This window comes from Dreissena polymorpha, chromosome 5 (genome assembly GCF_020536995.1).
Source record: "Dreissena polymorpha isolate Duluth1 chromosome 5, UMN_Dpol_1.0, whole genome shotgun sequence".
NCBI lineage: Eukaryota > Metazoa > Mollusca > Bivalvia > Myida > Dreissenidae > Dreissena > Dreissena polymorpha.
This window is the reverse complement of record NC_068359.1, coordinates 112,121,653-112,145,151: the sequence shown is the minus strand read 5'-3', so window position 1 is coordinate 112,145,151 and position 23,499 is coordinate 112,121,653. Positions and strand designations below refer to the sequence as shown.

Here is a 23,499-nt window from a genome sequence, read left to right as displayed (position 1 = left end):
AAATAAGGAAAACTACCCCGCCCACTGGCGGCCATGTTTTTCAACGGATCAGAACCACTTTTGAACTCAAACAAGATAATTTTATCATTAAGACAAACATTTTGATAAAGTTACATGAAGATTGGGCATGAAATGTGACTTCTACAGTGTTTACAAGGTTTTTCTTTTTTTTGACCTAGTGACCTAGTTTTTGACCCGGCACAACTCAGTTTCGAACTCGGCCGAGATTTCATTGGGACAAAGCTTCTGACCAAGTTTCATGAAGATGGGACAAGAAATTTGGCCTCTAGAGTGTTTACGAGCAAATGGTAACAGACGGACGGACATACGACGGACAAAGACCGGTCAGAAAAGCTCACCTGAGCAATCAGGTGACAGAGCTAAAGATGAGAAAACCAAATTAAGCATGATGGTCAACATAATCTCGCAAATTGAGCACAAACTGTATATTGATTCAGTATAATGACGTAGGTATATTCATGTACTAGGCCCAAGTGTCCCAAATAAAGCAACCATAATGTAAATAATTATCTTAAAAACGTTTATGATAACATTTTAAGTTTTTACATTTAAACAACCATTGTGAATCATCTTATTCCAAAGTTTAGGGTTATATTCTTGGCCTACCCTCCACGCACGTAGTCCAGGAAAGTGTAGATCTTCTCTATTTTGAAACTCATTAACTCTACCGTGCCTGAGTTCTGGTACTTGGCACCTTTCTTCTTCTTTTTCTTTAGGTTAATACACTGTTACAATGAGAAATAGGAACATAAGTTACCATTTCCTTAAGTGAACATATTGTCATTTTAAGTATTTAATTTTATACACTATAATTGACAAAAAGCAAATAATCACAATAAATTAAACTTAATGGTTTTACAACTGTCTTTCCCTCATGTGTACACACTTATTTGGTTAAAGACTTACATTGTAAATATGTACTTTTAATAATAATTTTTACATGAAAATATTAAAAACAACCCAAATTCATAAGGAGAAGAAACAGGGGTGATAAATTTAAATAAACCACACACACCAAATAATTGAATTCATCTTCAGCAAGAAGAGAATAATGTGTATATTTAAGCATGAAGATGATGTACATTAGAATAAGTCTGATGAAACTTCTCTCTGTGTGTCTGTCTGTGTGTCTGTCTGTGTGTCTGAATGTCTGTCCATGTGTCTGTCTGTCTGTGTGTCTGTCTGACTGTCTGTCTGTCTGTCTGTAAGCAACACCATCACAGACCTCATATAGATTACTGCTGCCTGGACCCCGGGAAAGTTCCCTAAGAGATGTTGTGAAGTCTCCGATAAAGTCATGTCTGTAACAACCACCATTATATGGGTTAAACAAAACAGAATTTTTGAAATTAGTAATTTATTTGATTTCAAAATTAGTTAACACATCGTTTTATCCATACTTCCTTCAAAGATGTGCTGAAAGCATGAAAAAGTCATGGGTGAAACAACATCAATGCATGGGTGAAACAACAGGATTTAGATAACAATACAAATATGATTTTAAAATAGTAAACTCTAATTTTTCTCCATTATTTCATATGTAAGTAACAATGTTTACAAAATTATGAAGTCGAAATGATTATACTGACAATATTCACCCATGCCATAACAATCTGTTTAGTTATGTCCAACAAAAGGAAAGTTATCTTATTTATTGAATTTAAACTTCTATAAAAACATTATTTTAACCAGCACAGATGGTTGTAACGTGCGCTGTCAAACTGCTCGAACAAAAATTGATACCATATTTGTTCATGGCAAATTAATTATCAATATTAACGAAGTGTTAACACCGAACACACTGATAAATAATATCTATTACTTGGTCCTCTAAAATGTAATACATCAGACCCAACCCACACTTTTAGAGAGAAATTCTTTTAATTCTCATGACACTTCTAGTTGTAGCACATGGGCTATACAAGGATGCTTTTCATGCAGGACACATGATGTTGTTTATGTCACAGGATCATGATAATTAAGATTACATGTATTATTTTGCTGCACCTTTTTAATGCTAAGAGTGTTTTTTTCCGTTATCTGATTAAAAACAACAAGGGCTGTTTGTAAAACATGCATGCCCCCCATATGGGCTGTCAGTTGTAGTGGCAGCCATTGTGTGAATAAGTTTTTGTCACTTTGACCTTGATCTTCGACCTAGTGACCTGAAAATCAATAGGGGTCATCTGCCAGTCATGATAATTGTACCTATGAAGTTTCATGATCCTAGGCCTAATTATTCTTGAGTTATCATCCGGTAACCATTTTATTATTTTGAGTCACTGTGACCTTGACCTTTGACCTAGTGACCTGAAAATCAATAGGGGTCATCTGCCAGTCATGATCAATGTACCCATGAAGTTTCATGGTCCTAGGCCTAAGCATTCTTGAGTTATCATCCGGAAACCATTTTACTATTTCGAGTCACTGTGACCTTGACCTTTGACCTAGTGACCTGAAAATCAATAGGGGTCATCTGCCAGTCATGATCAATGTACCCATGAAGTTTCATGATCCTAGGCCTAAGCGTTCTTGAGTTATCATCCGGAAACCATCTGATGGACAGACGGACAGACAGACGGATCGACCGACGGACTTACATGTGCAAAACAATATACCCCCTCTTCTTTGAAGGGGGGCATAAAAATTCCAAGGAAAATAGACTTATTTGACAAAAGTGCCATATTATTACTTATACAAATTGTGGGTATAACAACGATAGAGGGTAAGTTATTTGTTTACTTGGTATAAGGTGGGCCTTCAGATTAAATGTACACAACAGTATTAGGTCAATTTTGTGTGCTAATGCAAATATTTGGGGCGGATAGGTCGATAGTTCTGGTCTTCTGCAAGTACTGCACTTCAATTGGATATTTTCAATTTTGCCAAGCAGACTCCACCCATAACAGGACCTTTGTGTTGAAATGTTTTGCCAAGTATACATGTCTCAGATATTTTTTGGGCTTATTTTGGGGACCATGCCCCTGCTTAAAGGTTTATATTTTTCCCCTATCCCTAAACGTTGCCCACTTATGTAAATTTCAGTTTGAAAAATGGAGACCAAATTCGTACACAAATTGACAGTCTGGTTCGCTTAACTATTTAATATTAACTTACCCACCATCTGCATCCCAGTCATAGCATTCTATTTTCATTGTCCTGAAATAAACATCAGCAATTATTAGTCAATTACAATTTTAGTCACACCAAAATCCTTCCAAGGAAATTGTTGGAATATATGACCTCATTACGTGATAACTAATAAAAACTTTTATTAAACTCAATAATGCATAATAAACACAAGACACTTCACATATTGTTTTAAAACATATCATTGAAAAATAATATAAATGGGTTTGATGTAATTGACACCCAATCCAGATCTTTACCCTTTTCCACTAAGAAGCACAGTGAAAATGGCCATATGCAACCAGCACAAAAGTAACTCACAGTCTGTTCAGGTTTTATGCTGTTTGCTGCTCATCACTATCTTGGGTTGGAAATAAAGCCTTTAAAACTTGAATCAAGTAAGAAAAGTCTTGACTTTATTTTAATATTGTAAGGGACTACAAACGTGCCAAAATGCGTATCTTAGCTGTAAAGGGTTAAACAAAATTCTATTCCTTCTCACCTGTCATAGTCCCCATTACAGAGAGATCGCACTGACAACGTCATTGGTTTCCAGGTGGGATTCAGAGTCTTCTTAATGACCTCTGTACGATGAACTACTGTAAAACTGCAAGACAAAAAAGCAAATTAAGCAAGGTCATTTAATAAAATATTATTCTAACAGAACAACAGCTGTTTGAAAGACCAAATTATGTTTTCAGTAATCTTTAAAATAATATAGTTTGGCAAAGATCAGGCAAAATGTCAGACATAGCGATAACTAATTAAAAGACGAATTTTAAATGAAAAGTTGACCAGAGACATTATTCATGCTCCATACGAAAAATCTTAGGAGATTCTTTCAATCTACACAGTTCTCTAAGTCTATGGAACTATGAAAATGTCTTGTTCATGAATTTTAAGGCCAATGCATATGTGAAGTATCAAGCAAATGGGTCTATGTGTTGATGAGTTATTGATCAGAAACAATTTTCACGCGTTTTGTGACAGTGACCTTGACCTTTGACCTAGTGACCCCAATTTTAATAGGGGTCATCTACTGTTCAAGGCCAATGAGCATGGGAAGTATCAAGCCAATCGGTCCATTCGTTGACAAGTTATTGATCAGAAACGCTTTTCCCACTTATTGTGCCAGTGACCATGACCTTTGACCTAGTGACCCCAATTTCAATAAGGGTCATCTACTGCCCAAGGCCATTGCACATGAGAAGTATCAAGAAAATCGGTGAATCAGTTGACGAGTTATTGATCAGAAATGATTTCACACTTAGTGTATAACAGTGACTTTGACCTTTGACCTAGTGACCCAATTTCAATAGGGGTCATCAACTGTCCAAGACCAATGCACATGTGAAGTATCAAGCCAATCAGTGAATCAGTTGACGAGTTATTGATGGGAAATGATTTCACACTTAGTGTGTAACAATGACCTTGACCTTTGACCTTGTGACCCCAATTTCAATAGAGGCCATCTACTGCCCAAGGCCAATGCACATGGGAAGTATCAAGCAAATCAGTGCATCAGTTGACAAGTAATTGATCAGAAATGATTGTACTTTAAATGTGTATCAGTGACCTTTACCTTTGACCTTGTTACCCCAATTTCAATACAATTTCAAATACACATGTGAAGTATCAAGCCAATTGGTCAATTAGTTGATGAGTTATTGTTCGGAAACAAACTGGTCTACCGACATTCAGACTGGTCTACCGACAGTCTACAGACAGACAGCCAGCAAAACTATATACCCCTTCTTCTTCGAAGAGGGGCATAATAAGTAAATGCTACTAAAATGTTAAGAATTGTTTCGGTTTGCAAGCAGAAAATGTTGGACTTCACAAAGAAAACTTAATCTGAAATTTTCCGTTTGGATTTTTTTTAGTTAATATTCCCCTCTAAACCTTTATGAATACCGGCCCAGGTGCTGAAAATTGTTATGGCTAATTTAATATAACAGCCCCCTAAAAACATAGTGGATGTTGTGCCGTTGTGTTGAGATAGAGGTTTTCATACACTAATAATATCATAACCACATTGCCCTGTAGAATAGAACTATGTTTTTCATGTTTGATGTCATAATTTCTTTAATGAATAATGACAAGCCTATCAGGTATGATGTTCACACATTAAAACAGGATTGTAACATGTTTGTAAAAAAAATATTTAAAAAGTGTTAACAATTATTTTAAGTTGCTATCTAAAGAATAAAATCTTCAGTGAATAAAAATATTCTTAAACGTGTATTATGTTGATGTCGTGTACTGGAGAAGATGTAAATAATGAAATGAACTAACGTATTGTCTTCATTGGCTCTGTAAAATGTCAGGAAGGGATCCGACTTGCCGAAGAAATCTTTCTTGTCAAGCTTGTGAGCCCGGAACTGCATCACAACTTGCTCCTAAGATCACAAACAAATGTTCATAAACAAGCTGTAAACCTGCACAAACAAGTTACTGATAAATATGTACTGTGAAAAAGTCTCAAAAAATGACCACAGCTATTGCACAAAATGATAATCATTCATACAAGCTCATAGAAAAACATGAGGACTTAACAGTCAAAGCCAAACAAACGCAGTTATCTTAACAGTAATGGTAGTACTTTCATTGTACTTAACAACTGAGTTTATGCAGCCTTTAGGTGTTAACAAATAATTGCTGCGTGAAAAGCAGTTTTTTTCTTTAAATACATGCTTAATTGTCACTGTTATGTAAGCTATATTCACACATGAATTACATACAATTTATAATAACCGATTCTGCTAAGCAAAGTCGACCATTTATTCTTAGCAAATTACTAAAACAATCTTACAAAAAAAAACAGAATATTTGAGACACGTTCTGAGAAAACAGGGCATAATGCATGTGCTTAAAGTGTCGTCCCAGATTAGCCTGTGCAGACTGCACAGGCTTATCAGGGATGACACTTTCCGCTTTTATGACATTTTTCGTTAAAATGAAGTCTCTCTTTAATAAAAATCCAATTAAGGTGGAAAGTGTTGTCCCTGATTAGCCTGTGCAGTCTGCACAGTACATACTGGACATACATTATCCCCAGTTTTCTTAGAATGTGACTCATTTAATTTAAAATCTATTCTAACTACTAATGGCCCTGTTTCAGTTAAGCATATCCTGTAGGCTCAATACCAACCTGCAATCTTAGATACATATGTACCTACCTTACAACTGCTTAGTTCTTCTGCACCAACTGAAAGGTTATACATCAATCAATTTATTATACATAATGTAAAATTCTAAGTTTTTGTTTGTCTAATAATGACATGAACTTTATCGCCCCAATGTAGCCCCAGTGTATTGATTCCTTTTTGAATTTTTGCGAAATAAAGTGGCGACAACTTTTTAAAGCCAAGAGGGAACCCTGAAATGGAGGTATTGATCCCAAAGAAACATGATAGTATTGATCACAACGAAATAATTATGTTACTTATAGATTCATAATGTGCACAAAGGAAGACTCATTACTTCTGAGGACTTAATATTTCAGATGTCTCAACTTTCTATGTACAGTTTTGACAAGGCTATTTTTTCTGTCGTGAATCAACCCACCAATTCTTTCACTTAACACTAAAAAAAAGTGTTGTTTTTTTTAATTTACTTGAAGAATGCACTTTTTTTCAATCTGACATGGTATTGTGTCTTTAAACTTACAGAATATCAATTAACAACAATTATTTTTCACAACTGAATTGCACAATTTTTACTAAGAATAATTCCAATTTTATTTACAAATTGTTAAGTCTAAGACTATCATTTATTAATAATTCTGACAACTGACAACATATCCACTGTGAAAACATCATCTGAATAACTGGAAAAAACTTTATTAAACATAAGAAGACTGATGAATTGTTAACAGTTAGAAGCAAGAAGCTGTATTAAAACTGGCATATTTTGTCTGTGGCCTGACATCCTGAATTGTAAAGACAATCGGCTTGCATTACATAAAATACTAACAGATGGTAAAGGCCTTTCTCTCATGAAAGTAGCTAATGAATTACCAGTAAATTATTTTAAAACTTTGTTTGCTTACCTATGATATCTCCTTTATTTATGTTTGGTCCTCTGAAATGTGAAACAAAATGTCAATCATGTATGGGAGAATCACAGGTATGAGATGCATGCACATTAAGCTTGTGAGCAAGGTCCCCATGAAAATGCCTGACAGAGGAAGGTCAAAAGCAATAAGGCCAGAGGCCCTTTAAATCAGTGTCTATTCTAGAAATCGAAGGTAGGGAGAAATTCCCATTCATTTTTTTCCAGAAACAGGGGGTGGGGGGCAATAATCAAATAATGTTTTTATACATTTTAGTTTGTATGTTAATTGTTTTATCTTAAAACTTATTGCATACAGTCAGGTCAGTGACACACTATGGTAACTGCAGTTCAATGTAACAGAACTTTCCCTAGTATTGCACTGACTTGACTAAAATGAAAATACAAAATGTATGTTTTTACTTATTCCTTATTTCATTTGTGTTAACTCACATGTCCTTTTAAAGGAACATTCTTTAGATTGTATTAACCCCAGTATCAGAGAGTTAATTCCCTTTGACTTTCCAATGTTTCCATCAAAATCAGCAAAGCAAATTTTGCAGGTAAAAAAAACAAAACGATATTCATTACGCATATTTTTTCGCACACATGGTGAAAATGTGCGCAATCGTTGAAAAAACAGAGCGAATAACGCAATTGCACAGTCTAGAATAAACACTGCCTTAGGTATTCAACCAAAACCTGAAGGAACTAAACTCGATTATGCAGGTAGTGTTTAACTTTACACTAAAAAACGTTAAACTCTCCCAACCCTTGGCAACCATATTTTTCAAAAGAACAAAACCAGTCTCAAACAATATTTTTGGAAAGAACAAAATAATTTTTAAGACATCATACAAACACGTTTTTTAAAAATGTTATCAGTGAATTTCATGATGATTGGTTAAAAAATGTGACTTCAAGAGAGTTTAAATTCAAGTTTTATTGTTGAATGTTGAAAAGTGCAGGAGAACATTTGCACACAAATTGATTTCTAAGGACGTACCCACAGAGGGACGGACGGAAGTACAAACAAACAGACAGACATCAATTTGATTCCATTATACCCCCTTTGCTAAGTAACGAGGGGTATAATAATAGACTGATAAGAAGATATATTAAGATCTATAAAAGCATGTTAATAAGATAAAGCAGAAACAAATATTTATGGAGCCTAAGTCCAACCACAAAAGTTTGTAAATTTATTTAGTTTCAGAATAAAATCCTGGATTCAAACATACGTCAGACGTCGCTTAAGGTGAGTGCCAGAGGACACGATTTCTCCCAATGAGCACTCTATTCTTCCAAGAAAGTCCTACAACATAGGACAGAATCAGTCACAATTCGTTACAACTGCACAATCAATTCAAGGGTGAAATACTGAAACTGTGTTAAGATTTCTTTTTTCTTTCACGCTTTTCTATGTTTTATAAGAAATGATCAGTGATAAAAAAAAAATTATTTACTCTTTCAAACAGTGAAAAATAGCATTGAAATATTTTAATAAGTTTCATTGTGAAATGACGTAGATTTTTGAAGTCATGACATAATGTTTCCTAAACAATTCTGGAGTTTAACTATTTTCAAATATAAATAAGCAGTGGAAAAGGGATTAAAAAAAAAATATAAAATTTGTTTGTTCTCTGTAACTTATTGATTTTTGTTCACTAGTGATCATAGAATTTTTTTTTAAAGATACAAGGCGGGAAAAAAATCATATTAAATATTTTTATAAGACAGAATGATGCCCATTTTTGCTCAAAGGTAAATATGTACTCACATGCTTGCTGAGGTCAGCTGAGGTAGAATCCACATCATACCTTAAAATAGCCAAGAACAATTAACTACATTGAAACCTTATTTTTTCCAAGTAAATGTAGTTGGAACTGGCCAGAAAATCTTAAAATACCAATTTAGTGATGTAATTTTCTTCTTTCAGCACATGGCCTCCATTTTTTCAATATAGTTTAACAAACAGGTCTTAACTTCGTTAGAGATGTTTTCAAGTTAAGAGTTTTGGTGCACCTCCTTAGGAGGTTTGCGTGTACATTTCACACATAAAATGTTACCGAAATCCCCTCACAATTTTTAGGATTAAGCATGTTTCCTTCAGCTCTCGTTTATATCATTTTTGTGAGTCAGAAAAAAATATGCATCTATCTGTTTTATTTCATGATATACATTCTTGACCATTATATTCGATTTTGTAATCTGCATCAAAAAATGGCAAGCCTCTGCAACTGATGCTTGCAGGATCTTCACTTACACTTCAAACTTCAGTTTCTGGCTCTGCTCGAAGTAGTACTGCATAACAAATTTCTTCACAAAGTCCGGATTCAGGTTGTTCCAGATGACCTCTGTACGTCCAAACTGTAAAAAAAACTAGATTTATGTCAAATTCACATCAATTTTCTATAAAACTTAAGGTTATTAAATAGAAACATCATGCAGATATTTTGAAAAAATCTGCCAATGCTGGTAAGTTCTAAATAATTTTTGTTAAACACAGTTGCACAATATCATATATTTTCTGCACACAGGATCAAAAACACAAAACCCATATAGGACTCACCAAAAATTCTAGTTTAATATATCATAGCATATTGCAAGAAATGTACCTTATGTGATCATTACATGGGTAAAAGATCAAATCAAATACAAACAATTTAAGAAATATATACGAAATATATGGTAAGTCCAAAAATAATGTTAATTAATGGTAAATTGCAAAATAAATGATAAATTGCAAAATTATGGTGAGTTGTGAAATAGTAAATAATTTGAAAATCATGGAAAGTTGCAAAATTATGGTGATAGCAAAACAAGACTATTGCCAAGCAATATTATGTCCCCTACCGGCTCCACCATTGTAAGAAATTCCACCATAGTCAGATTTTTTTATATATATTTGTTGCCATAGCAACCAGAGTTTTTTACGAAGGAACAAAATGAAATGACATGCATAATGTCCATATTGCCATCTATTCATGTTTCAAGTTTCATGAAAAAATATTAAGAACTTTAAAAGTTATCGCAGGATCCAGAAAAGTGTGACAAACTTACTGACTGACTGACGGACACACAGAGCGCAAACCATAAGTCCCCTCCGGTGAAACCGGTAGGGGACAATAATGGTTAACTTCAAAATTATGGAATATTTCCAAATTAAGGTACACTGCCCAATTATGGGACATTGGCCAATAATGGTACATTGACAAGTTATGGAAGATTTCTTAATTATGGAAAGTTTCTCTCCTACCTCTCTCCATGTTCTGCTCCTGTCATCAAAGACGAAGAGAACCACCACTGAAGGACAAATGGATGAACATTATTTATACAAAATACAAGATAAACATCTTATATATGTACATGTAGATTATAAGCATACAGACCATGAACTAACCCATTCAACAAGTGCTTCTCAATTTAGGAAAGGAAACATTGTATCACTGAAGAAGGCCCTAGCACAGGACTGCAAGATTTTAATGCAGGTCAACGTTTTAAACAAACTTATACATACCTTGATCCTTCTTTGTCATTTTTTTGTCTTTTTTTCTGTGTGTATCACTTTCAGAAAAATAAATATTATAATCTGAAGTAATTGAATTATTTTTTTTGAATCATTCAGGGTTCCCAGCTTTTTGTATGAACAAAATTCCCTGATTTTTCCCTGATGGAAAATAAAAATTCCAGTATCATAATTTCGTCCTATTTCTTGTTTTAGACCTTCTTAAAAAAAAGCAGTTGCAGACAATAACATGTATTATATTTATGTAATTTTATAGCCATGGCCTCCTTTCTTCACTCACAGCCATCCTTTCCTCGTCTTTTCATTTATTTTCATTTAATGTTTGTTTTGAAAGTCAGGAAAGTCTGACCAAACATAATTCCCTGATTTTTCCCAGATTTCAGGAACTTTTCCCAAATTCCCTGACTTTTACCTGACTGGAAAAAGTAAAAGTCTATTTCCAGGTTTTCCCAGATTTCCAGGTTGGCTGGGAACCCTGTCATTTAATACCATTAGACATTTTGGTGAATGTTTATGTTTCTTAGTCAATCACCAGTATCATCATCCTCATTCAGGAGAATCATCATCATTTTCAAAAACAACTTCAACATCACACTATAATAGTACACATATCTTTAATAGTTGCAATTATCTTTGATAAGAAAAAACTTCAACATGTGCTAAAAGGTTGCACTTTAATCAAAATTACAAGCTTTACTACATGTAACACATTCAGTGGCAGCCATAATTTTCAACAGACCTGAACCATTCTGAAACTCAATCCAGATATGTTTAGAATAAATTATCATTCTCAGAAAATGTCATTAAGATTTGGCAAAAATGTGACTTTTATTTAGTTTTATTATGAGGAAAACTTCACTGCCTCTGAGTGGCCATGTTTTTCAACAGACTGGAACTGGACTTAGCTGAGATGTCATTAGAACAACTGTTCAGACCAAGTTTAATGCATATACTACAAATGCGACATCAGCCGGTATGTTAACAAGCTTTTTCTTAAATTTGACCTAGTGACCTTGTTTTTGACCTCAAGTTACCCAGTTTCAAAGTCTGTCAAGATATTATTAAGACAAATGTTCTGACCAAACCAATTTTAATGAAGATTGGACAATACATGTGACTGTAGAGTGTTTTCAGGGTAAATGTTGATGACTCACTATGGACAACAGACAAAAGGCGATCACAAAAGCTAACCATGAGCACCTTGTGCTTAGGTAGGCTAAAACAGTATAGCATAATGTGATAAAAGCATCTACATTTATCAGGGACTTAGAGTTGACCACTCTGTCATTATAAGGACTTAATCACTTACTCGGATCTGATTTGGAGAACACATCAGCATCTATCAAATTCCTGAAATTGTAAAAGAATGGTAATTTGTTATTTCATTATAATTATAAAACATTTTATTCTATCTACTGTTACCATTTACACATTTTTTAATTAAAAATCTGAATCAATGTTCAATGTCTTAAATTCAAACAAATTTAGTGTTAATGTTGCACAGAAAATAATTCAGAACCACAAATAAATATGCACAGATAAATGCAACTTACAATGTAGATTACACGAAGTTTGTTATTGTTTTTTGGGGCTTTTGTAGCATGATTCAGCTGAGGACAAAATGTATCCGTATTGCAGTAAAGAGAATTTAAGATTGTGACAAATGTGTTTTGAAGTGAATCTCAATGTTTATCAAAATTCAAGTTACCTTGTGGCCTTTTTGTTTGAACACCTATTTCTATTGGTTTCCAAGTATCTTAGAGTGTTTATGCATCTGACAAACATGTGACATCTAAATGCCTTTTTTTATCCCCAAGCTTTTTGAAAAGCGTTGGGATATTGTTGTTATCTCTGCCGTCTGTCCGTCCGTCTGTCCATCCTGGCCACTATCTCCTCCTACTCTATAAGGACAAGAACCTTGAAACTTACACACATGGTAGCAATAAGCAGATGTGCGACCCTGCACTATTTGGAATTTTGATCTGACCCCTGGGTCAAAAGTACTGGGGGTTGGGGTGGGGCCGGGTCAGAGATTTTCACTCATTTTTATGCCCCAGGTATGGTGCATTGGCCATAACTTTTGCAATATTGAAGATAGCAACTTAATATTTGGCATGCACGTGTATCTCATGGAGCTGCACATTTTGAGTGGTGAAAGGTCAAGGTCATCCTTCAAGGTCAAAGGTCAAAAAAAACAAATCCAAGGGAAGTAATAAGCTTTAAAGGGAGGTAAGTAATGAACCTGCCAAATGATTTTTTTTTTAAATAAATCAAAGCGACGCAGGAGGGGCATTGTAATTCTGACAAACACATCTCTTGTTTCATGTTATTTTACATAAGCTTCTTCATTTCTACACCGATTCACTTCCAATTGATACTGAACATCTCTTATGACAATACAGTCAATCTCAACTATACATGGCCCCATTACCAACCCTGGGGTGCCCCCTGGATCAAACATGCGGCGTGGGGATACATGTCTGCTTCTGTAGCGCAATTTCTAGTTTAACGATTACAGTCTTCAACATTTGCATTTCGTAATGTATGGCCAACCTGGCTTTTTACCATACATTTTTACTAGCAGTCTAATCTGTGTTAAGAAGCCATCGCTCTAAGTGACCAACTAATATGTGGATGGTTAAGGAATTTGAATGTTTTTTAGATGGCTGGTAAGCTGATAGTATCATTCTCATGCAAAGAAATGCCAAAAGCAAAACAAAAGGGCTATGATTGCCTTTAAGCTCTCAACTGAGTTTACAGACACCAAACTGTTCATGATCTCCTTGTTTACCCCACTGGCCTCAGATTCAAACATGGCTTTCATATTGCCCTGATAAACACTCCAACAAAGTTTCATCTAGTCACAAATGAGGCCTCAAACATGGTAATAAGTGTATTTTTAGATTTGATCCAGTGACCTAGTTTATAGACATGTGTGACCCGTATTCAAACTTGGCCTTGATAATGTCAAGAGAAACATTCTGATCAAGTTTAATCAACATTGAGCAATTACTGTAGCCTCTAGAGTGGAAATAATGTGTTTCTATTTTAAAGATTTTACCTAGTGTAAGGATGAACGTGACATGACTTAAAAGTGAAACTGACTATTTTAAGTGTTATAAAGAAATATTAAACTGAAAAACTTGAGTTACTGGTATATAGTTATTTCCATGGCAACCATAGCAACAATAATCAAATTTGTATACTGTATGATGTAATAATCAAGACATGTGTAGCCATTTCACCTACAAAATCTTGTTTTTATTGGACAATTGAAACTAACTCAGTCAATATGTTAAACAAGTGAAGTAGGTCAATTCACTAGTTAACGCATGTATAACCCAACAATGGGATACATTATCAACAATCAAATTTGAACAAAATAATTAAGCATAAGCTTTACATCAAAACTACAAGTCTGATTGGTGTAGTGGTAGCATGTTGGCTCTTACTTCAACAGGTCATGCATTTAAACCCCAGGAAAGTCACATTTTAATTCTATCTTTTCACTTTTTTTATTATTTCCATAAATGCCTTCCTGCACCTCAAAATGACTTCTTTGTGACTAGTTGCAATAATACAACTCCCAGCTATTGACCCTGAGCTGTACGTATGTACTCATAAAAAATCAGAGCATTCAAGAAGAACTACTTTGTGACCACTAAACAGGTTGAAAAAAAAAATCCCTGTGAAAGATACAGGCTGCTGGCCCCATACAGCTGATGAGTTTTATACTGGTGTAATAAGGACCAATTTTCATCAAGGGGAAACAAGACTGACCACTTTAACCGAGTGATCACACATAGGTCAGGTTAGACTGTATCTGAATAAGCTAATAGTCATGTTTGAGCTCACAGAAATCAAAATAATCATTTGCTAAAATCCTAAAGTAACTGTACAAACCTGCAGCACGTTGACAGCTCAACCAAACACTGGGGGTTAAATCCAGTCCCTGGTACAAATCCGTCCATAGCCACTAACAAGGGAATTGTTCTATATGCTTTACTGGCTTCACTATTTATGAAGTAACTATAAAACCTCAAACCGATTGTGTCATGTAGGTCAAACTTTCGCAACAACAATGGTGATTCAGCCTTATGAGTTCATGAAAATCCTATCTTTTGTAAATGTGGTTACATATTTCTAAACTTGCATGCATTGATATTGCAACAGAAAGTGTCCAGGTAATACCCCATTGCAAAATAGTTTTAGTCAAAGCAGTTGGTTGTTGTTATTTATTATTTTTGCCTTTCATAAAATCTGCGGGCTGATGTGACTCACAACACATAATGTAAAATAAGTAGTAAACAAGTATTGCGCAATAATTATTTCAATAAAATGAATGTTCTTTGGAGTTTGGTGTTGTTTTTAGGTCAACACAATTGCGATTATTACTGAACACGGAAATATAGTTCAGCAAACTATTGCATGTAAACATTAAGTGAACCATAATCTATTTATATACCTGGCACCGACTGTCAACTCGACCAGAGTGGCTGGCGCGACGCCAGTTCCTGGCTGAAATATAACCTGGTCCGCCATTGTTGTTTTGGTTATAGTAAACACGACGTTGACACCTCACCGTTCCAAAGAAACAACCATGAACATTAATATTTATATCGTATTTGTTGATAGGTAGATCTAGTTAGATCAATCGCGTTTGGACGTGGATGAATTGCTTGAGGTGTGAGTCGTTAAATTAAAGGGCCATGTTGTATGCATTTAAGTGGAAAAGACGCAATGTCCAGGTTTTAAAATATTGAGTGGACTGATGTCAGACTTTTGAAAACAATGATCGCACTTTTGTCGGGCATTTTTTTGTCCAGATTTTACAGTATATAAAACGAATATGAATCAAAGCCAAACATATGATAACCGTTTCAGGTAAAAACAAGCAAATTCGTTGAGTTTATATCCCCCGCCAATATGCTCTTGGACACTCATACCAAGTTTCAATGAAATCCGCCAAAGCACTTCCAAGATATGGCTCCGGACACACACACAAGCATTTTTCAACAAACAAAGGGCCATAATTCCGTTATTAACAGATGGTGTACAATGCCATTAGGCTTGCATCATCCTATTATCCATACATATACTCATACCAAGTTTCAATGAAATCCGCCAAAGCACTTCCAAGATATGGCTCCACCCAGTGGGCATCAAACGTTGTGCGAACGTTGCTGCAACATAATATTTAGGTCGCAAGGCCGGCAACCATTACCGAACGTTGCCACAACGTTGCATACAAAACATTACACGTCCGGGTAATGTTTTGTATGCAACGTTGTGGCAACGTAATATTTAGGTCGCAACGTCGGCAACCATTACCGAACGTTGCAACAACGTTGCATACAAAACATTACCCGGACGTTTCATCAAACGTTGCAGTTTGGTTGTTAGATTGGTTACCTCCCCTTATCTATCGTTACTCTCTATATAGGGATCGGTACAGGCTAATTTTACCGGTCCAAATTTGGACCGGTTAATATATCGCGAGATTATACGAGGTTCAGGGGAAGTAATCCGTGTACCATCTCCAAACCGGAAACAAAACATTTCCCGAACTTTTTGCCAGCTGACAGGTAAGAATAAAAGCTCGTTATTATTGCGTATGATGATCGTATGGTTTTAAAAAACTGCGAAATACGAAAACAGTTGCGTTAGTTTCGACATTTTATTAGACGTTCATACGAAGTTGTTTAATATACAACATGAAAAGTGACGTCGATAGTATACATGACGTCGCGTGCATGTTAGCGGATAAACGTTAACGTCATGAATTCCCGACAGTAATAAACAACGTTCCGATTGGTCTTCGCGTTATCCAATTAAAATCGCCGATACATTAGCCTGTATTTTATAGTCAACGGTTATATTCAACGGGGAACCAGTTAATTTGGTTGTCACAATGGTGTATATGAAAGTTTTCCCGACGTTTTTTTCCAACGTTGCTGCAACGTTGTATTTAGGTTCCATTCAAACTTTGCAGTTTGGTTGTCACAATGGTGTATATGAAAGTTTCCCCGACGTTTTTTTCCAACGTTGCTGCAACGTTGTATTTAGGTTGCATTCAAACGTTGCAGTTTGGTTGTCACAATTGTGTATATGAAAGTTTTCCCGACGTTTTTTTCCAAACGTTGCTGCAAGGTTGTATTTAGGTTGCATTCAAACGTAGTATTTTTTAATTCTTTTTTTTTAAATAATAAAAAAAAAAAAAATAAACAAAATATTTACTGCCAACCGCTCTTTCGAGTATTATCGGCAGATATGCACACTGTCGAGTCCGTTTCCTATAAAGAACCAGTACTTGGCGTCTAAAGAGGAGATAATAAAACGGTCCCCGAGTAGGAATCGTACTTTATAATAATACAGTTCATGCATAGCATCAATGAAAATATGATTTATTGTAAATTTTAGAAATTCAATTTTTTAAATTTTACAGATCAGTTGCTTAAACTTAAAGATGCTAAAGATGAACCTTAACTCAAAATCGCCGGATAAAATATTTTGTTTAAGTTGTGTTGTGCATTAAAATGGTAGAATCTAATTTCAAAGTTTCAACAAAAAATAAATAATCAACATTTTGTCTGAAACTTTCAATTGTCGCCGTGGTGTAGTGGGAGCGTTTCATTGACTCCTCTATAGACATCAAATAATGGTTCTTTCTAAGTAACGAACTCGAAAATGTCCATATAACCTGCCGATACTAATCGGAAGAGCAGTAAATAATTTAGTTTTTTAATTTTATATTATTTAAAAAAAATAGAATTTAAAAATACTGCGTTTTAATGCGACCTAAATACCACGTTGCAGCAACGTTTGGAAAAAACGTCGGGAAAACTTTCTTTTAGACCATTGGTACAACCAAACTGCAACGTTCGAATGCAACCTAAATACAACGTTGCAGCAACGTTGGATGCCCACTGGGCAGACGGACAGGCAGAAAGACGGACGGACGGACAACGCCATAACAATATCCCTCCGCCTTTAGCGCGGGATAATCACGAATAAAATATTACATAAATATTATGTAAGCGTAATAAAGTAATACTGTACTATTGGTTACTAGAATAAATAAATTAATTTGGTTGACTTAATTCGGGACAGTTAATTAAAATATTATGCGAAAGTAAACGTTTACGTATTTTTTTCCTTGAGTGACCGATTTTGTTCGTTTTTAACAATAAAACAAGTAACCGAATTAACTGTGAGCCGCAATTAATAACATGCAAACAGTATTCGTCAGTTATGTTGGGATGCATACATACTAGAAAACATCAGTAACGTTTAAGGATATACAGTAGTAAACATATACGTCACATTTAATAAGACACAATAGTGTACATATACGTCACATTTATTGAGACAAAATAATAAACATATACATCACATATAATGAGACGAAATAGTAAACATATACGTCACATATAATGAGACAAAATAGTAAACATATACATTACGTTTAATGAGACAAAATAGTAAACATATACGTCACATATAATGAGACAAAATAGTAAACATATACATCACATATAATGAGACAAAATAGTAAACATATACGTCACATATAATGAGACAAAATAGTAAACATATACGTCACATTAAATAAGACACAATAGTAAACACACAAGTCACATTTAATGAGACATAAAAGTAAACATATAAGTAACATTTAATGAGACACAATAGTAAACATATACGTCACATTTAATAAAAATCTATCAATTCCAGTCTCTAAAGGCATATTGCTACATTATTTCCTTAGACACGAGTTTCCTACAAGATTGTCTATTAAAAAAGGTCAGTGGTAAGAGAAGATAGACTTCTTAACAATGACAGAAGATGCAATTTCCCAGAATATTAAAGTTAATTATCGGCAATGACGAACATGTAGGTAACTTTACATATATTGTGCCTAGAAATATACGACATACGTTACCAATCAGCTATCGGGGCTGTATTTGTTTGCATGACATTGGAACACTAGCTCTTGACGACGGTTACATTAATGCCACAAGACATCATCCGAAAAACTTAAAGACAATCTATGGTCAGTTTTAATTCGTAATTTCCCGTCGTGGGATTTTTTTTCAAAATGAAGACGCTCTCGTGCACCGCTCTCGTTCAACCGCCAATCACACTGCTTGAAATAAGATAAACACATTTAGCTTACCTGCACACTATCCAGACTGGAAATAAATATAACTGAACACGGCTAGGTACACATTTAAAGAAGAATAGCTTGAAGACCATTGACGTACAAAAGAAAAACGACGAATTCTTTCTCGCCGTCAAAGGATTTTTTGACAAATATTCGTCATAAGTCTATGCAGCGTCTATATTTATCGTTTCCGAAAATAATTTCTGACTAATATAGGGCTGAAGGGAAACTAACAAAGCACTAAGTAAAACCCTTTTATTCACAATTTATTTTGTATAATATTAACTTTGAGCCTTACACGTATGAATAGCGTAAAGTTGTCGTTACTTCAACTGACGAAATACTTTTTGTACGTTAGGCTTTCACGGTGTTTGTATCGATCAAAAACATGCACGAACAAAAAGCTTACTTTAACGTGTCATTTGTCAAAACTGGTCATTAATTTAAATATAGCACAGACCAAATAAACGCGAATACCGGGACTTTATATGTTAATAAATTGTAAAAAAAAGTGTATCCTCTTTCGTTAAGCTAATAAAGTCGGCCTTCTTTAATTGAAATTCATGAAATATATTGGATTTTTTTCTGCCTGATTGGGTAAATTAATGACATATGGTTTAGAGTCGTATCTTTTCTGTATGTGCGATCTATCTGATGTAATATGCACGTGTAAAACAACAACCAACAATAAGTGTTTCCCTTCAGATCAAAATACATGTTTCTTACAAGGTTCAAGTTGTGTGCTACAAATCACGAAGTGCTCATGCGCGAAAGTGATACATCATTGTACAGTCCACTTATATTTTCAATCATTTGTCGTTTTTTTGGAATAAAATTAGACTGTTTAAAATTGGAATTCGCTGCAAATGTAACACAAGAACGCAAATGTTACAAAGACTCCAAACGACGAATTCAGCAAACAACATGTTTGCCGTAACCCTCACTTTTCTCGGAAAACTCATTATGAATGTACACATAAGACAAAATATCCCCGGTTCTAATCATCAAACATGAATGAACTAAATGTAGTACAGCAGATTGCTGCTAAGATGTGGCATTTGGTCACAGGTATGTATTCCCTAATATGTATACTCTCGTAATATTACAGGATTGATAAATAAACTGATGTCATAGCTAGGGCAGCATATTTGAAAATGATTGCGTCATATTCTCGATATGTCAGTCACAATGTCTCCAAGACAAACATTCTCAGTTCTGTGAGATGTTTGCGCTCGTTGTCCGTTGTTTTGTTCACAATCTCATTTTTCTTCCGTTCTGAGACATTATGGCATATGATAGATATTGTTCAGAGTACTCATTTTGCGCGGTTCACATATTTCGTATACGAGTCTGGCGCTAAAAATGTGCATGCGTCAGTCACGTGACATCATCATCGTCAAAAATATCGCCGAGTGAAGTCATAGCGAGAACACGTTCAATGTGGATATAGTCTTGAGTAAAGTTCGCGTGACTGGAATTCTTGTGGTCATATATTGGATCTTCCGAAACTCCATTCGAATCCGAGTGTATGAAAGAAGTAAAATGGGACCGCTCATGAGTGTGTCCGTCCGTGTGTCCATCTGTGTGTCCGTTCGTGCGACCTTGTGCATGTTCTGCGTTCACCACGTGGGACGTCTTTACGACAACATCGTTCCTTTTCTGTAAAATATATTGAAGACTATGCATTTCAATTGTGACATAAAATAAGAACCTGTTCTTTTAAAATGAACCGCTTGTCCAAAATTAAATAAAGCACATAACTTTAACATTTTAGTGTTGCAACAAACAATTAAACTTTTTATATACGAAATGATTGTGCATGGGACGATCTTCGATCTCATATTGAAAATGTCGGAACTTTTTACTTCAAGCGCATGCACTTATGGACAAAGATTTTACTTGCTTGATTCTTAATGGTTGATTGAAATAGAATAATTAAGATATCCACCATTATGTATTGTATCTTTTTGCATTTTTCAATCTTGAAGCGATGACGTAGTAATGGTTAGCCTAAACCAGATATATTAATATATGAGTGGAACGACAGTATTAACCCTATATTGGTGTATACTGGTTTCTAAATATTGTATGGGACACTTATATCTACCCGATACTGATAGAGACTGGTTGCTAGATACTGTATGGGATCCGAGGGTCTTCTCTCCACGATCTCTACCAAGATAGGTGGCAGACAGTCCTTCATCAGTTGCTGCAAGGTCGCGGCGTATGCAGTGTCCACTAAACACGAGAACATAAAAAACGTGCAGGTATTTCTATGTTGCGAAAATTACAACGACTGTACACGTAAAACTTATGTCGAAAACGTTCAGCTTCATTAGATATGGGCAACGAAATCTCACGAATTTTACCACATCAAAAGCAGCCTTACTAAATTGCTGGTCAAAATAACCGTGCATGAATTGTCTATCGTTTCATATTCCAAACTTAAATTTTCTCTTGCATTTTTATACGTTCCCTTGAAGTGTCTGACATTGTTTTGCACATGTCACTTTAATTGTCTTGCTATGATTGCCACAATATTTCGAAATCCCATAATGGGAAAAACGCAACTATTTACTTTTTCCATTTACATATTTGAAATGTGCTATTCATTCAAGTATCCAAGTTACATGATTATTGAAGAAACAAGTCGTCTTTTTATGGTTACCATTTTTGCAATTTACTTTAAAATCTCATAATTCGAGCTAGCGAACGTTACGGACCAGACACAAATATGTACTTTCCCTTTATCCATAAGAGGAATAAGTGAAACGTTTAAGCCGCCACTCACTGTGTCATGGCCCTTGAAGCGACCGACATATTTTTTTGCGCGGCATGTCGTCTGGATATTATGATCATGTGCGTCAATTTATTTTGAAATCTCAATATGCACGAACAAATTATTTACCGCACACGAACACGCGCGTTTACTATTGCCTAATAAGGAATAATAATAACAAAACTCCACATGTCCACCGTAACAACGACCTCTAAATAATGCAATTTATTTTGCAAATCCCATATTGCGCGACAAAATTATAAGCCTGACACCCCCGCGCTTAAATGATACTAACCCCCCCCCCCCCTCCCGACATACATGCAAACACACATGGATAAGAGTAACACCATATGCCCTTTAGCCATTAAAATTATCATGGCGAGGCATAAAAAGCCTATCGAATTATGATTTTAACACATTAACCTCTGTATGACACGTGTACCCTGTCAAATGAAATCAATAGCAAATAAATAAAACGTAAATGATTTCATACAATTAATTACAAATGTTAAATATGTATTTGATTACTAACGATACATTTCAATACATGTATTCAACTTTAATGCTTAACTTGACACAAGTATGTTACAATTTATTGATACGACATTAATCAATATATAAACAAGCACATTCGTTGAATTGATATCCACCGCCAATATGCTTCTTGACACAAAAGTGTTATATCTGACACTCAAAAACGCATTTTTTTCAAGATACAAAGGGCCAAAACTCCGTAATTAACAAACAATGCCATTTGGCGTGCATCATCCTCTTATCCATATATATACTCATACCAAGTTTCAATGAAATCCGCCAAAGTACTTCCAAGATATGGCTCCGGACGGACGGAAAGACGGATGGACGGACGGACGAACGGACGGACAACGCCAAATCAATATCTCTCCACCGGTGGCGGGGGATAATAAATGCATTGTATATGTAAAAGATGTGAATACTTTATATACGAGTTTTACACGCAAAACCATATGCCCGCTAGTATGAATGCAGTTACCCCTTGCATAACAACGTTATATTTCAATCATAAAGAAGGAGAGAGTCTATTAAATTGACTTGTAGAACCTTTTTAATCAAGAATTGAGTTTACAAATGATCGCACTCAGGAACACTTGCAAATGCCTATATAAATAAACATGATTAGACATCAAGCATACTTTATCAACTATCATATTACTATAGTTATCAATATGTATCAGACTGATTTAAATTTTATTATGAGTAAAAGCAGAAAAGCTTCAATCTTACCTGTTTGATCATTCCCACTTGTCATTTTGTTGACATGTTTTTATTTACATGCTTTCCGATATCGATTGAATCATAAAATATCGATCAATACATTGTACTGAAGAATATGTAGTAGCATTACAAATACAGGGAACTAAATATAAAGAAAGTAGTTCTCTTGATGTATGAAAGGCCGTTCATACCATCTGTATGTAAAAGAAATACATCGAATTTATAAAGAAACTGACAGAAATAACACGGGATTTAAGAAAATAAATAAACATAGAAAATATAAACAAAGGTGTTGTTTAGTAATTTAGCGATTAATATTCTTATATTTAGAGGCAAATTATTCTGCCAGTGCGAAACATGCTAAAATATTAACACGTTCAGTGTGTTATCAGAAATCATTTTTTGTTGTTGACTAATGTACTACTTAAAAGTAAATCGGGTACTCATAAGTAAACTGCACTGTTCACCGGGTATGGAAAATACGCTTATAGTCATCCGGCCATACTCTGCGGTACTTTTAAGTATATTTTCCTTAGCCCAAGGTACTTGTAGTATACTTAACCGTACCCG

At 34.9% G+C, this 23,499-nt stretch overlaps 2 protein-coding genes across 3 annotated transcripts in view; both read right to left on the bottom strand.

The window, feature by feature from the left end:
• Positions 1-15,285, bottom strand: part of LOC127880906 (copine-8-like) — a 31,048-nt gene extending 15,763 nt beyond the window's left edge. Inside the window, exons 1-13 of one of the 2 annotated variants that reach the window (XM_052428402.1) lie at positions 15,198-15,285; positions 12,042-12,082; positions 10,463-10,509; positions 9,470-9,573; positions 8,984-9,023; positions 8,445-8,518; positions 7,202-7,233; positions 6,330-6,358; positions 5,446-5,549; positions 3,653-3,757; positions 3,139-3,180; positions 1,247-1,322; positions 628-746 (exon numbers count right to left, since the gene is read on the bottom strand). In XM_052428402.1, the coding sequence (XP_052284362.1) occupies positions 628-746; positions 1,247-1,322; positions 3,139-3,180; positions 3,653-3,757; positions 5,446-5,549; positions 6,330-6,358; positions 7,202-7,233; positions 8,445-8,518; positions 8,984-9,023; positions 9,470-9,573; positions 10,463-10,509; positions 12,042-12,082; positions 15,198-15,274 (890 nt within the window). In that variant the 5' untranslated portion in view covers positions 15,275-15,285. Of the gene's footprint in view, positions 1-627; positions 747-1,246; positions 1,323-3,138; positions 3,181-3,652; positions 3,758-5,445; positions 5,550-6,329; positions 6,359-7,201; positions 7,234-8,444; positions 8,519-8,983; positions 9,024-9,469; positions 9,574-10,462; positions 10,510-12,041; positions 12,083-14,635; positions 14,995-15,197 lie in introns of those variants that run through there. The other variant, XM_052428403.1, reaches the window with a different exon arrangement.
• A 3,852-nt stretch (positions 15,286-19,137) lies between these two features.
• Positions 19,138-23,097, bottom strand: LOC127880934 (uncharacterized). The gene is made up of 3 exons (XM_052428453.1): positions 22,939-23,097; positions 21,004-21,134; positions 19,138-20,555 (listed from the first exon to the last, which is right to left on the bottom strand). The coding sequence occupies exons 1-3, from the start codon at positions 22,961-22,963 to the stop codon at positions 20,274-20,276; spliced, it is 438 nt and encodes a 145-aa protein (XP_052284413.1). The 5' UTR covers positions 22,964-23,097; the 3' UTR covers positions 19,138-20,273.
• Between the last annotated feature and the right edge of the window lie 402 nt (positions 23,098-23,499).